The sequence below is a fragment of the Stegostoma tigrinum genome, chromosome 3, assembly GCF_030684315.1.
Source record: "Stegostoma tigrinum isolate sSteTig4 chromosome 3, sSteTig4.hap1, whole genome shotgun sequence".
Classification (NCBI taxonomy): domain Eukaryota; kingdom Metazoa; phylum Chordata; class Chondrichthyes; order Orectolobiformes; family Stegostomatidae; genus Stegostoma; species Stegostoma tigrinum.
In genome coordinates this window covers 104,421,475-104,435,514 of record NC_081356.1, presented here as the reverse complement: position 1 = coordinate 104,435,514, position 14,040 = coordinate 104,421,475, and the positions used below count along the sequence as shown (strand labels likewise).

Here is a 14,040-nt window from a genome sequence, read left to right as displayed (position 1 = left end):
AATTTGCCCTGTGCGCGCTGACTGCGGTGTGGTGTGGTTTTAGTTCCAGCTTTTCAGTTTCTCCCTGCTGCTAGCCCACATTACCTCATGGGTGTTTGGTATTGGGTTGAAAAATCATCCTGTTTAGGAGGGGTAGTCTTCACTGTGGGGAACAGGCTTGCATAGATCATTGATCAGGCCCCTCACCCCTTGTCCGTGCCAACCACAATGCCATTCTAAAGTAATCCCATCTGCTTGAACGTGGTCCATATTCCCAGCCTGTTCACATGTCTGTTTAATTGCTCTTAAAACATTGCTATCGTATCCATTTCTACGACCTCCCCTGGCAGCAAGTTCCAGGCACCTATCGCCCTCTATATAAAAGATTCCTCTCCCCCCCCCCCCTCACCCTAAACATATGCTCACTTAGTATTTGACATTTCCACTCTGGGGGAAAAAGACTTCATCTATCCACCCTATTATACTTCAATTTTAGACAGTTCTATCAGAGCAGAGGCTAAGGGAAGACCTACCAGAAAAATCCAAAGTTTGTCAAACCTCTCCTTGTAGCTATTATACTCCAATCTAGGCAACATCCTGGTAAACCTCTTTTGCACCCTTTCCAAAGCCTCCACATCCTTCCTATAGTGTGGTGGCCAGATCTGCACACAGTACTTCAAATGTGGCCTAATCAAAGTTTCATTCAGCTTCATAAGTAAAATCTTGCTATGACTCACTTAAGATATTAGTGGACAGATACTGCTGGAACAAATTGGCTGGTAAAGACACAGGAAATTTGCTGGTTTCTTCATTACCACATAATTTTGCAGTAACACCCTTTGTAGTACAGTCACCAAGCTATTCTAGCAGATAAATTCCAGATGCAAAAATGTATTCTGCATTGTCACTTTACTGAGAACTTCCTCCAAGTTAACAAAGAAATATTAACTTAACACTTTGAAGAGGCCAAGGTTGATTTCAGGTAGCTTAAATCTTGTTTTAACCGTGAACTTGGAACAAATTTCTGGACAGCACTATTGAAAAGTAAGCTGCTGTGCACTTTTGGTTCTTCATTAAGAGATACTACCTTCCTTATTTCTGAAAGGGATTTATTAAACTATGTACCAGCAATGCCTGGATACAAAGGCACAAATTTCAGGGAAAATAATTAACAAGTTTACATACCAACATGCAAAATTGACTTCATCACCTCCCAAATGGACATAAGCATCTGGAAACACCATGCTGATCTCTTTAAAGAGTTGATTCAAGAATTCATATGTTGTATTTAAAGAAGGATTTATGGGTCCAAATGTTCCAGAAAGCTTCTCACCATTATAACATGGAGTAAGAAGGTTTTTTATGCCTAGATAAAAGCGAAGATGATGTTTCATTAATTCAGAAGTATCAGCACAATTGTTCATTTAAAATTATGCAGTTATATTTCCCCCCCCCAATGGAAAACAAAACTACCCTAATTTAATAAGGTATTCACGAAAAGACAGCAGACTTTTGTTCTGTTGCTCAACACAGGCTTTAGTTGAGAGAACTGAGGGCAAATCATTTGATACAGCTGAGAAACCGATTGTTATGTATTTTGTCACCTGCCACTCAAATGTACAAGTGATAACAAAGGTGTAGAGCTGGATGAACACTGCAGGCCAAGCAACAGAGGAGCAGGAAAGCTGACGTTTCGGGCATATACCAGTCTTCAGAAATGGGGGAGGGGAAGGAGGTTCTGAAATAGGGAGAGAGGGAGAGGCAGATAGAAGACAGAGTGAGAAGAAGATAGGTGGAGAGGAGACAGACCAGTCAGAGGTGGGGAAGGAGCCAGTAAAGGTGAGTGTATATGGGGAGGTAGGGAGGAAGGTACGAACTGGGCTGGTTTTGGGCTGCAGTCAGCAGGTGGGGGCAGAAAGAAATTTGAACATTGTGAAGTCTGCATTGATACCATTAGTCTACAGGGTTCCCAAGCAGAATATATGAGTTGCTGTTCCTGCAACCTTTAGGTGGCATCACCGTGGTGGTGCAGGAGGCCCAGGATGGGCATGTCATCTGCGGAATGGGAGAGGCAGTGGTAGTGGTTCACAACTGGGGAGGTCAAGTTAAGTGCAAACCAAGCGGAGGTGTTCTGCAAAGCGGTCCCCAACCCTCCGCGTGGTTTCTCCAATGTGGAGGCGGCCACAACAGGAACGGCAGATGCAGTATACTACGTCAGCAGATGTGCAGGTGAACATCTGCTTGATGTGGAAAGTCTTCCTGGGGCCTGGGATAGGGGCGGGGAAGAGAGGTGTAGGGGCAGGTGTAGCACTTCCTGCGGTTGCAGGGAAAAGTGCCAGGTGCAGTGGGGCTGGAGGGGAGCGTGCAGCAGACAAGGGAGTCATGGAGAGAGTGGTCCCTCCGGAAGGCAGATAAGGGTGGGGAGGGGGAGAAAAGGGTCTTTGGTGGTGGGGTCAGATTGCAGCTGGCGGAAGTGTCGGAGGATGATGTGTTGGATGGTACGTGAAGACGAGGGGATTCTGTTTTTTTTTTAAAAACTTATACGGAAGGGTGTGAGGGATGAGTTTCAGGAAATGTGGGAGACCGTAAGACACAGGAGTGGAAGTAAGGCCATTTGGCCCATCAAGTCCACTCCACCATTTAAATCATGGCTGATGGGCATTTCAACTCCACTCCCCCTGTAGCCCTTGATTCCTTGAGATCAAGAATTTGTCAATCTCTGCCTTGAAGGCATCCAACGTCCCAGCCTCCACCGCACTCCGTGGCAATGAATTCCACAAGCCCACCACTCTCCGGCTGAAGAAATGTCGTCTCCTTTCAGTTTTAAATCTACACCCTCTAATTTTAAGGCTGTACCCACGGGTCCTAGTCTCCCTGCCTAATGGAAACAACATCCTAGCGTCCACCCCTTCTAAGCCATGCATTATCTTTTAAGTTTTTATTAAATCTCCTGTCAACCTTCTAAACTCTAATGAGTACAATCCCAGGATCCTTAGCCGTTCATCATACGTGAAACCTACCATTCCAGGGATCATCCGAGAGATTCTCAGCTGGGCACATTCCAGGGCTAGTATGTCCTCCCTGAGGTGTGGGGCCCAAAATTGGACACAGTATTCTAAATGAGGCCTAACTAAAGCTTTATAAAGCCTCAGAAGCGCTTCGCTGCTTTTATATTCCAAATCTCTTGCGATAACAACATTACATTCGCTTTCTTAATTATGGACTCTACCTGCAAGTTAACCTTTAGAGAATCCTGGACCAACACTCCCTGATTCCTTTGTACTTCTGTTTTATGAATTTTCTCACCATTTAGAAAATAGTCCATGCCTGTATTCTTTTTTCCAAACGTGCAAAACCTCACACTGAATTTCAGTAGTCATTTCCTGGGCCACTCTCCTAAACTGTCTAAGTCTTTCTGCAGCTTCCCCACCTCCTCAGTACTACCTGCCTGTCCACCTATCTTTGTATCATCGACAAACTTCGCCAGAATACCCCTGGTCCCTTCATCCAGATCATTAATACAAGGTGAACAGCTGCAACCCCAACACTGAACCCCGCAGGACATCACTCATCACCGGTTGCCATTCCGAAAAAGAGCCTTTTATCCCAACTCTGCCTTCTGACAGACATCCAATCCTCAATGCAAGCCGGTAGCTCACCTCGAACACCAGGGGCCCTCACCTTGCTCAGCAGCCTCCCGTGAGGCACCGTATCAAAGGCCTTTTGGAAGTCTAGATAGATAACATCTACCGGGTTTCCCTGGTCTAACATACTTGTTACCTCTTCAAAGAATTCTAACGGTTTGTCAGGCACGACCTCCCCTTACTAACCCCTTACACGGTTGAGGGTGTTCTCGACTACTGTGCAGGGGTGGGGGGTAGTTGCAGTCCTTGAAAAACGGGGACATCTGAGATGTATGGGAGTGGAATGCCTCATCCTGGGAGGAGATGCGATGGAGGCAAAGGAATTGGGAATAGGAGATGGCATTTTTGCAGCAAAGTGGGTGGGAGGAGGTAGCTGTGGGAGTCCAGGAGCTTGAAACGGATATCGGTTTCTAGGTGGTTGCTGGAGAAAGAGGTATTAGAGATGGTCCAGTTGAACGTGAGGTTGGGGTGGAAGGTGTTGGTGAAGTGGATGAACTGTTCGAGCTCCTCGTGGGAACACGAGGCGGCGCCGATACAGTCAATGTAATGGAGGAAGAGGTGGGGGTTTAGGGCTAGTGTAGTTACAGAAGAGGGATTGTTTCACGTGACCTACAAAGAGGCAGGCATAGCTTGGGCCCATGCGGGTACCCATGGCCACTGCCTTTGTCTTTGGGAAGTGGGTGGAATTGAAAGACAAGTTGAGGGTGTCGGTGGGGGGGGCACGCACGCACTGGTCAGGGCTGCGGGACAGGAAAAAGCGGAGGGCCTTTAGGCCCTCTGTATGGGGAATGCAAGTGTATAGGGGCTGGATGTCCAAGGTAAAGATGAGGTGCTGGGGACAGGGGAATTGGAAGTTCTGGAGCGGGTGGAGGAGTCATGGATGCAGGTAGGGAGTTCCTGGACTCAGGAAGTAAATGGAGTTCAGGTAGGTGGAGATAAGTTCGGTGGGACAGGAGCAGGCAGAGACAAACTGGTCGACCAGGGCAGTCAACTTTGTGGATTTTGGGAAGGAGATAGAAGCAGGCAGTGTGGGACTGGGGAAACAATGAGGTTGGAGGCTGTGGGTGGGAGGTCATCTGAAGTGATGAGGTTGTGGATGGTTTGGGAGATGATGGTTTGGTGTTTGGGGGTGGGGTCATGATCAACGGGGCAATAGGAGGTGTCGGAGCATTGGTGTGTAGCCTCGGTGATGTAGAGGTAAGTGCGCCACACTACAACTATGCCTCCCCTGTCTACATGTTTTATGGTAAGGTTGGGATTGGAGCAGAGGACTGCACGTTCTGTGGGGGTGAGGTTGGAGTGGGTGACAGGGGTGGAGAGGTTGACGAGATTGATGTCTCGACAGCAGTTGGAAATGAAGAGGTCGAGGGAAGGCAGAAGGCCTTCGCGTGGCCTTGGAGAAGAGGATCAGTCGGGGGAAGAGCTAGGCTCCCAGTTAAAGTAGTAAGCGCACAGGTCGAGGTGCCAGAAGAACTGCTCAATGTCCAAGCGTGACCGGCATTTGTTGATGTGGGGGTGGACAGGGTCAAAAGTGAGCCCTTTACAGAGGACTGACAGTTCGTCCTCAGTAGGAGGGGGGGGGGGAAAGAGGTGTGGGGGATGTGGTGAAGAATCGGCAGGGCTGGCTGCTGCTGTCTCCTCTGGAGCTGCTGGCTGTACAGGCGGTGGACAGAGCGATGTCGACATTGGCTGTGGGCAGAGTTGCGTCGGCTGTGGTGGGCAGAGCAGGGTAGGAGGTGGCAGCAGTGACGGTAGGTGCTTCCTCAGTTTCTATGGTGTTGGACTCGGAAATGGAGGCAGTGACATTCGCTGTCCTGGAAGTGGTGTATCCAGCAAGAGGATGTGACATCATCCGTAGTTGCTCCGACAGTGGCCACACAGCCAATGGCAGTGAGCATATTGTGGGGAAGTCCTGGGTAAGGTTAGGGGATGTGGAGGAAGCCCATTTTGGGTGGTGGGCCCCAGTAAGTTCACTATGTATTTTTTTTGTGTCCACTAAAGCGGAGTAGAATTGAGTATTCAGGTTGTGCATCCCAAGAATAAAAACAGGACAGGTCCTTTGCAGGTCTGGGAGAGGGAGGCTCTGAGCTGGGGTGGGCTTGACTGTAGTGCCTGGAGATGCCAGTGTATTGCTGCGAGTGTGTTTCAGAAGTTGCAGGGAGAAATGCTTCTGAAGGGTCTCAATGTTCTGAATGCAGATATTGTCACAGTTGTGGCTAAGTTGGGACTGTGGACTGTAGTCCATTGGGGATGATCTGGATCCATAGGCAGGTACTAAGAAACATGATGTGGCTGTAGTCCCTGGTTTGCTTCAGGAAGTGGTCAGTTTCAAGGCTGAAGACATTACGAGAGAGAGTTGCAATGGGAGAGAGTTACACCGAGATTTTTCAAGAAGGAGGAGGGTAACTTCTTCAGGGAGGTCATCCTTAGAAGAGGCTTCACTGTGAAGTTAAAATTGCTTCAAAGATAGTAGGAAATGCAGACGCTGGAGAATCTGAGATAACAAGGTTTAAAGCTGGATGAACACAGTCGGCCAAGCAGCATCTTAGGAGCAGGAAAGCTGACGTTTTCGGCCTAGACCCTTCTTCAGAAATGGGTAAGGGGAAGGAGGTTCTGAAATAAATAGGGGGCGGAGAGGAAAGAAGGTGGATAGAGAAGATGATAGGTGGAGATAAAACAGACTGGTCAAAGAGGCAGTAAAAAGGTGAGTGTAGTGGGGAGGTAGGGAGGACCTAGGTCAGTCCAGGGAGGACGGACAAGGTTAGTAGGAAGGAGATGGGGGTGGGACTTGAAGTTAGAGGAGGGGCTAGGTGGAAGGACAGGTTAGGGAGGCGGGGACAAACTGGGCTGGTTTTGGGACGTGGTGGGGAGGGGAGATTTTGAAGCTTGTGAAGTCCACATTGATACCATTAGGCTGCAGGTTCCCAAACCGAATGAGTTGCTGTTCCTGCAGCCTTTGGGTAGCATCACTGTGGCATTGCAGGAGGCCCAGGATGGACACATCTGAGGAATTGGGGGGGGGGGGGGGGGGGGGGGTGTTGAAATGGTTCACGACGGAGGTGCAGTTGATTAGTGTGAGCCAAGCGTAGGTGTTCTGCAAAGCGTTCCCCAAGCCTCTGCGTGGTTTCCCTGATGTGGAGGAGGCCACAATGGGAACAGTGGATGCAGTATACCACATTAGCAGATGTGGAGGTAAACATCTGCTTGATGTGGAAAGTCTTCTTGGGGCCTGGGATGGAGTGGGGGGGGGGGGGGGGGGGGGCGGCGTAGGGGCAGGTGTAGCACTTCCTGCAGTTGCACCTCTCTCAGTCGTGAACCATTTCAACTCCCCTTCCCATTCTGCAGACGACATGTCCATCCTGGGCCTCTGGCAGTGCCACAACAATGCTACACAAAGCTTGCAGGAACAGCAACTCATTTCGGTTTGGGAGCCTGCAGCCTAATAGTATCAATGTGGACATCACAAGCTTCAATATCTCCCCTCATTGCATCCCAAAACCAGCCCAGTTCGTCCCCGCCTCCCTAACCTGTCCTTCCTTCCCACCTATCCCCACCTCAAGTCCCACCCCCATCTCCTACCTAACTTCATCCCGCCCCCTTGACTTGCCCATCCTCCCAGAACTGACCTATCCCCTCCATACCTTCCCACCTACACCTTTACTGGCTCTATCCCCGCCCCTTTGACCGGTCTGTCTCCTCTCCACCTACTATCCGCCTCCCCCTCTCTCCCTATTTATTTCAGAATTTCCTTCCTCTTCCCCATTTCTGAAGAATGGTCTAGGCCTGAAATGTCAGCTTTCCCACTGCTCTGATGCTGCTTGGCCTGTGGTGTTCATCCAGCTCTACACCTTGTTATCTCAGATTCTCCAGCATCTGCAGTTCCTACTATCTCTAATGTACCAATTTAGATACATGTACAATGTGACCAGTGGTGTCATATATGGACTCATGTTAGGACCTCAAATTGTTCACATTTGACTTAGAGAATGGCATAGAATGTCACTTATCCGAATTTGCTGTTAATACAACATTAGGCAGCATTGTAGACAAAGTACATGCTAGCACAAAGTTACAAAGCAACATTGATAAACTAGGTAAGTGAGCAAAACAGTGGCAAATGGAGTTTATTAGAAGCAAGTGAGAATTGTCCATTTTGGTCTGAAAAAGGATGGTTTGATGTACTTTAAATGCCCAGAGACTTGGGGTTCGGGTGCATAGATCTTAAAATTCCACAAACAGATGCAAAGAAAAACCAAGAAAGCTAACAGAATGCTGGCCTTTATATCCAGGTGAACCCGAGTACAGGGATGCACAAGTTACGCTGCAATTACATAAAAACATGTTTAAGCACCACTTAGAGTACTGTAAGCAGATCTGGGTACTGCATTTTTTGGAGGATTAACTGACCTTGGAAGGAGTACAATGTAGCTTTACAATTACAATAACTTCATCACCCAAAGTCCAGGTAAATTACGAGGAGAGATTGTACAAGTTAGTCCTGTTTTCTTTAAAATTTGCAAGTTTAAGAGATGATCGGATCAAAGTCTTCAAAATTAAAACAGGAAAAAGCCTGGGTAGACAAAGATAAACTATTGCCTTCAGTTGGTGACTCTGGAACAAGGGGCATAATTTAAAAAGTAGGACTAGACCATTCAGGAGAGATGTCAGGAAGCATTTCTAAAACAAAGGGAGGTAGAGGTTTTAAACTCTCTTCCACAAATGGCAGTTGATGGTAAATCGATTGTTAGTTTAAGTCTGCGATAGATCATTTTTAAGCAAAAAAGTTAAGGGATTTGAGCTGGAGGCAGATATGTGGAGTTAGAGATAATCTATGATCTTGTTAAACGTCAAAACACAGTCAAGAGGCTGAATAAACTACTCCTGTCCCTATAGAAGTTTCCAAGCAAGGGTATTAGATAAACATTTAGGTTAGGCTAGCATGGCTACGTGTAGAAGACGGCACTGCCAGTTTGCCTCAAATGTTATTAGTCAAACTACAAACTAGCCCTTTCTTTCTTCTGTCAGGTTACAATTCCCTAGTAAAACCTTGCCACTTGACCAAGTATTAAGTGAATGTCAATTATGACACCTCGGGGAAAAAGTGAAAAGGGCAACATTTTACTGTGTCACTTCACATTTCATTACGTTGACCTTAACCAATCCAGTTTTTAAACATAGTAGTGTGCTTCCAAGTTAAATCTTCCTCTTTTTAAAAAAAAAGTTAATAAACTGATAGTACTAGTTGAAAAAAGTGAGGACAGGTTTGTACAGTGACTTCAAAACTTTGGGACCTGATTTTAGAAACTGAAGAGATCTTATCTAGAACCTTAGGTCCACCTTTTTTCCTCCACCCATATCACTCCCAAGACAGCAATGAATTACAGTACACTTAGTATTCTTATGACAATGCTCAGACAACTAAAAATCTCTTCTTCCTCTCTGGACCTGGCTTTAGAATTAGAGCACAAAGTAAGAATAGCTGTCAAGAAAACTGACTGAGCACTGAAGGTGGCAGGGTGCTAAGCTCAGTTGCACCCCATACTCCTGGTTAGAAGAATTTGATCTTTGGATAGGTTTTATTTAATGTAAATACTTATTTAAAATTATTTTCTTTCCATTACAAAAATATTCTGATAAACCAATACCAAAGTTTTATTTTAGACAAAAGCAAGTTTAAACTTCTACAAAAAGTAGAGAAAAAGTCCAGATTCTGAATATTGATTACAAATGCATCTCCAGTACAAACAGGCTGTGACATTTAAAGTTCCAAAAATCAGGATGAACTGCAAATAACTAGTACACTTACCAACATCCTTGGTGGCATTGCTTAGAAAAGCTCATACCTTGCCTTTGCCAACAAATAAAGTTAGAAAACAAAGGTCAAATTGCTTATTTAGGTAATATTCCACTCACCTTTCCAAGACTGTGTGTGCCCGGGAGTGTCAAACTCTGGGATGACCCGAATCCCCCTCTCACGAGCATACTCGATAACCATTTTTACATCTGCCAATGTATAAATGTGTGTGACTGGATGGTAAGCACCCTACAAAATATGAAGTGGAGTGGGGAATAGCAGATCAGTACTAAACGTCAGAAAAAAATCCCAGCTGAACAAGAATATCAACTAAAAAAGGAAGTTGATATATTTAATTCAGACTTTAAAAAAAAGGCAAAGCAAAAAAAGGAATAGACTAGGACAACATTCATTGGAATTTAAAAGAATGAGGAGAGAAACATATAGAAACTTAAAATTATGAAGGAATAGATAAGAGAAATAGGGAGGTTGTTTCCACTGGGAGGTGAAACCTGCTCTTATTTCTTTTGTTCTTAAAAAGTCCCCTTCAAAACATTGCAATTAGCAAATTAAATATCCTACTGAACAATATTTACAAAACAAATGGACATAGAGTCAGATTCTGTTTCATAGAAAAGTGGAGAAATAGACTACAGAGAAAAGACAAAAGTTTTAGAAACAAAAGTTGAGGTTATTGGTAGTTACCGTTGCAGATAAATGAACCGGATTCAGATATTTCAATATAAAACAGTATCAAAGGAATAAGAGGCAAGACAAAGCTATAGATTCTAAAGAATAGCCAAGGGAATCACATGCAAAACTAGAAACTTTATATTTGCTTCAGGATATGACTGGAGCATATAGGAAGCTAGAAAGATGGATACGACTAAGATTTGCAACATGGAGGATGAGAATTTTTTTTGTGTGCTTGCTCTGCATTGCATCCTGTATCCAATGAGTAGAGCGATGCTTTCCATGTTCAAATAAATCAAGACAGGTACTTTCAACATATTATTGCATGCACAACTGGTTTAAACATTATTGGCAAATCTGGATGGACCATATAAAGTACCATCAGGCTTTGCTCTAAAGAGATCCAGTTGTGAAATAGCAAAGTGGTTTGACGGAAATAATCTCTAGCTTCTTCCCAACACTGCTGACTGTCTCCATAAAACCCCTCTGCCCCTTTATTACAAAAAAAGTTAAGAGCTGATGGATTCTGACACCAAGAAAAATTTTCTCCACTGTTTTTCCCCCATTCATGATTACCTACCACATCAAAATAGCCAGACCTCATCTTGCCAAACCAGAACTTATGTTTTTCATCAGTTTCACACACCATCCCATATACTGAGCTCACAGCAGGTTCTATTCCTACTAACCAAGCAAAGTCACACTATTCTATCTGTCCAATTGCAGAACAATGGATTAAATGAAAAACATACAAAATTAAAGTTCTGCAAATAGAAGTGCAAGGTATCACATTTGTCACAAAACTAGAAAGGATGGTCCCCTGAACTGAATGCAAATAATTACACCTCATTAGTCTCACAAGATACAAGCTACTATGGTGGCTTAAATGAAGCAGCATATTCATTGTCTTCTGTATTCAACTGGTTATAATTCGAGAGCTGTTATGTACACTTAAAAGGTTACTGGGCTTTAGTACTTACCAGCCAATGTAGCACTCCATGGCAACTCAAAGGTGGATGGTTTTATAAAGTAAAACAGATTAGGTGGCTTTGAGCATTTCTACAGCAGTGGCTTTTCAACACAATTCATCAACATGGATAGCAATTAAAAATATCCAGAATAAAGTAGTTAAAGAGGCAAAATAAGTGCAGATTAATGTTTGAACTTTGATTTTCACACCATTTTGCTTTGGCAACTGCAGACTTCTATAACATAGAAGAATCAGTCACAAATCTTTTTCCACTAGGGAATATCAGGGTCACTTTACTGATTCATCACATATGGTAATAACAAAAAAAATTACCAAGAAGCCTATAGGTGCAAAACTTCCATACTGTTGGATCAATGGTGAAATCATAAGCATACACAATTCTGAGCTGGAGTTTAGGTTGGTAGACAGCCATCTTGAGCAACAAACTGGTCAGTATAAAAGGTCAGTCAATTAGGTAGGAAAAGTAAAGTAATTTTTTCTACATTACATACATTGAACTGGTGCATAAGTTACTTTGTAATCAGAATGCTGTAGCTATAGAGGTAAAAAAAACATGATAAAAATGCCTTTACTGACCTGTGCACTCAGCTCAGGGAAGCTGGCACTTTGATAAGGGAACGATGGGTCATCCACAATATGCCAATGGAAAACATTAAACTTATTGAATGACATAGCCTCCTGAAATAAGCCAGAGCATTAGAACTGGATAGAGTTTCTAAAACCTGTAAGTCAACTTTAGCCACTTCATTTTTTATTTTAATCAGATGTTAACATTAGCCCAGAAAGCTATATATAAAAAAGCCACATTTAACAAAGATATGGCAGAAACAGAAACGGCCAACATCGTACTAGTCATGGAACCACTTAAACATCATTATAAAGAAAACAACATCCAATCTTCTTTCATTGAGTACAGAGGTAAAACTATAATTTTAATAGCTGCTTGTTTTCTTTTAAGAGCTATTCTCCAAATTATTGCATTGGTGCCAATTCTTTGGCTTGAACTGCAAGCCCTGTGGAAAAGTACAAGTAGCTTAATCTAAGATTTTAATGCTACACCTTTAGACATTTCTTATAACTAAGAAAGTTATGAAGCATTTAGTCATCATGCCTGTAAAATGTTTTCACATTCAGGGTGTGAGAAGTGATTGGAACAACACAATACAGGTTTATTAAATACAGGCAGAAAACAGGACTTCTAAACCACTATAACGTAGTTGTTTTCTGGTGTCCATGATGGCTATACATCATATCCTCCAACGTCTCCACTTACTTTAGAGTTCCAGTGAAGTGGGATTTCAGACACATGGATAAACTGGGGGACAAAGGGCTACTTCCCCTAAAGTGTTGGAGATTTAGTAGGGATGTTTGAAATCTTTTACTGGAAGTACCTAATGACCAAATAGATTTTTGAAATAATCAGGGAGCTGCAAGATTTGTTGAGCCAGCATAAGAGAAGAGTTGAGGCCTGAGGCAGGGCAGGCTTGAGGGGCCTAATGGCCTACTCCTGCTCCTATTTCTCATGATTTTAAGAATATTAAAAAAAAGAGGGCTCATGCAGTAAACAAGTGATTATTTGCATTGCAGGAAGGGTAGTTTGTGATTTCTTCTGTCCAGTGCTGTTCTATGTTTGTAAACCACACCAGATGGTTGTACAAAATTAAAGTTAGCACTGAAAAGCTTCAATTAGGTCAGAAACTAGAGCTAGGCAAATCCTTCAGTTATCTCACTTTAAAAAGGAAATTGACAGGCGTCCTGCTTATTTTGAACATTCCCAATTTGCAGCTAAAGTTCGGGTTATTTCTCCCTTAGTTTCAAAGGCAATTTCCCAGTTTTAGAACAGTGAATTATAAATCGCATAGAGGAGTTTACTAACATTCACTACAGGTACTTACCAAGGTTTCAAGAATTACTTTAAGAGGCAAATAGTGCCGAGATGTATCAAGTAAAATCCCTCTATGAGCAAATCTTGGAGAATCCAGAATCTGAGTTTTATTAATAAGAAGCTGAAAGAGCATAAATGTATTTTAAGTGGATTAATTAGTACAGATGTTTCAGTTGAAGAAGCCCCAACACACTCAATGAAAACATATTCAAAATAATTTCAGGAGCTTTTACATGTAGGAGTTTGAGCACTATCCATAATCTGATTATCAGTCCTGAACTGGGGTGGGGTGAGTCTGTTCCTTTTCCCAATTCTGCTGCTCTTATCACTGCAGCTTAACTAGATGCTTTTTAGTCAGGAAGCCACGTTCTTGGTCCTTTTCAAATGTCAAATTCTATTATTGCTTCCAAAAAGTCATACCACCCAGCCCACTGGGATGCAACACTGGATTTAAATTGCAGAACTTTTCTGGGTATACCAATTGTAACAGCCCAACTTCTATTTCTGTTTTTAGTCCTAAAATGAAAAATGTAGGCCCCCCACCCTTCAAATAGTTGATTGTGTTTGTTTTTCAAGAAAAACGCTATGAAAACCAAGAATGTTGCATTTGCTTCAAATAAGTACTACTTGACTTTTAAACAAATTTAGTCAAATGAACGACTGCTTTACCCAGCTCATCTATTGGGTAATAGATGAGGTGCAACTTAACACCTGACAATACACTGCATCCCACTGCTGAAAAAGTCTCATCTTCCTCTTTAGAAGACTGATGCGACTCCCAGTTCCTCAGCACCTACTATTTCTCCCCTTGGCCTCCTCCAGTTGTGCAGAACACAGCATGGAAGCAGGAGGCACATTGTCTGCAGTGTATGTCAAGGCCCTCCCAGGTTGATATAAGCATTGAAATTTCACCTTCAGTAAGCCTCTGATGGTTCTCATGGCAGAACTGGCTGTAATGTAGCTACACACTGCTTAGTTAAGGGATTGATGATGGTGTTTTGAAACTTTAAGAAGAGTTGACAAGGGGGAAAAGCAGTGGATGTGGTCTACTTCA

At 43.6% G+C, this 14,040-nt stretch overlaps 1 protein-coding gene across 2 annotated transcripts in view; it reads right to left on the bottom strand.

The window, feature by feature from the left end:
* hexb (hexosaminidase B (beta polypeptide)) overlaps positions 1–14,040 on the bottom strand; it is a 43,256-nt gene that overhangs the window by 18,672 nt on the left and 10,544 nt on the right. For both annotated transcript variants that reach the window (XM_048527308.2, XM_048527309.2), the window contains exons 4-7: positions 12,997–13,107; positions 11,678–11,779; positions 9,537–9,666; positions 1,165–1,345 (exon numbers count right to left, since the gene is read on the bottom strand). In XM_048527308.2, coding sequence (XP_048383265.2) covers positions 1,165–1,345; positions 9,537–9,666; positions 11,678–11,779; positions 12,997–13,107 — 524 coding nt within the window. The remainder of the gene's footprint in view (positions 1–1,164; positions 1,346–9,536; positions 9,667–11,677; positions 11,780–12,996; positions 13,108–14,040) is intronic.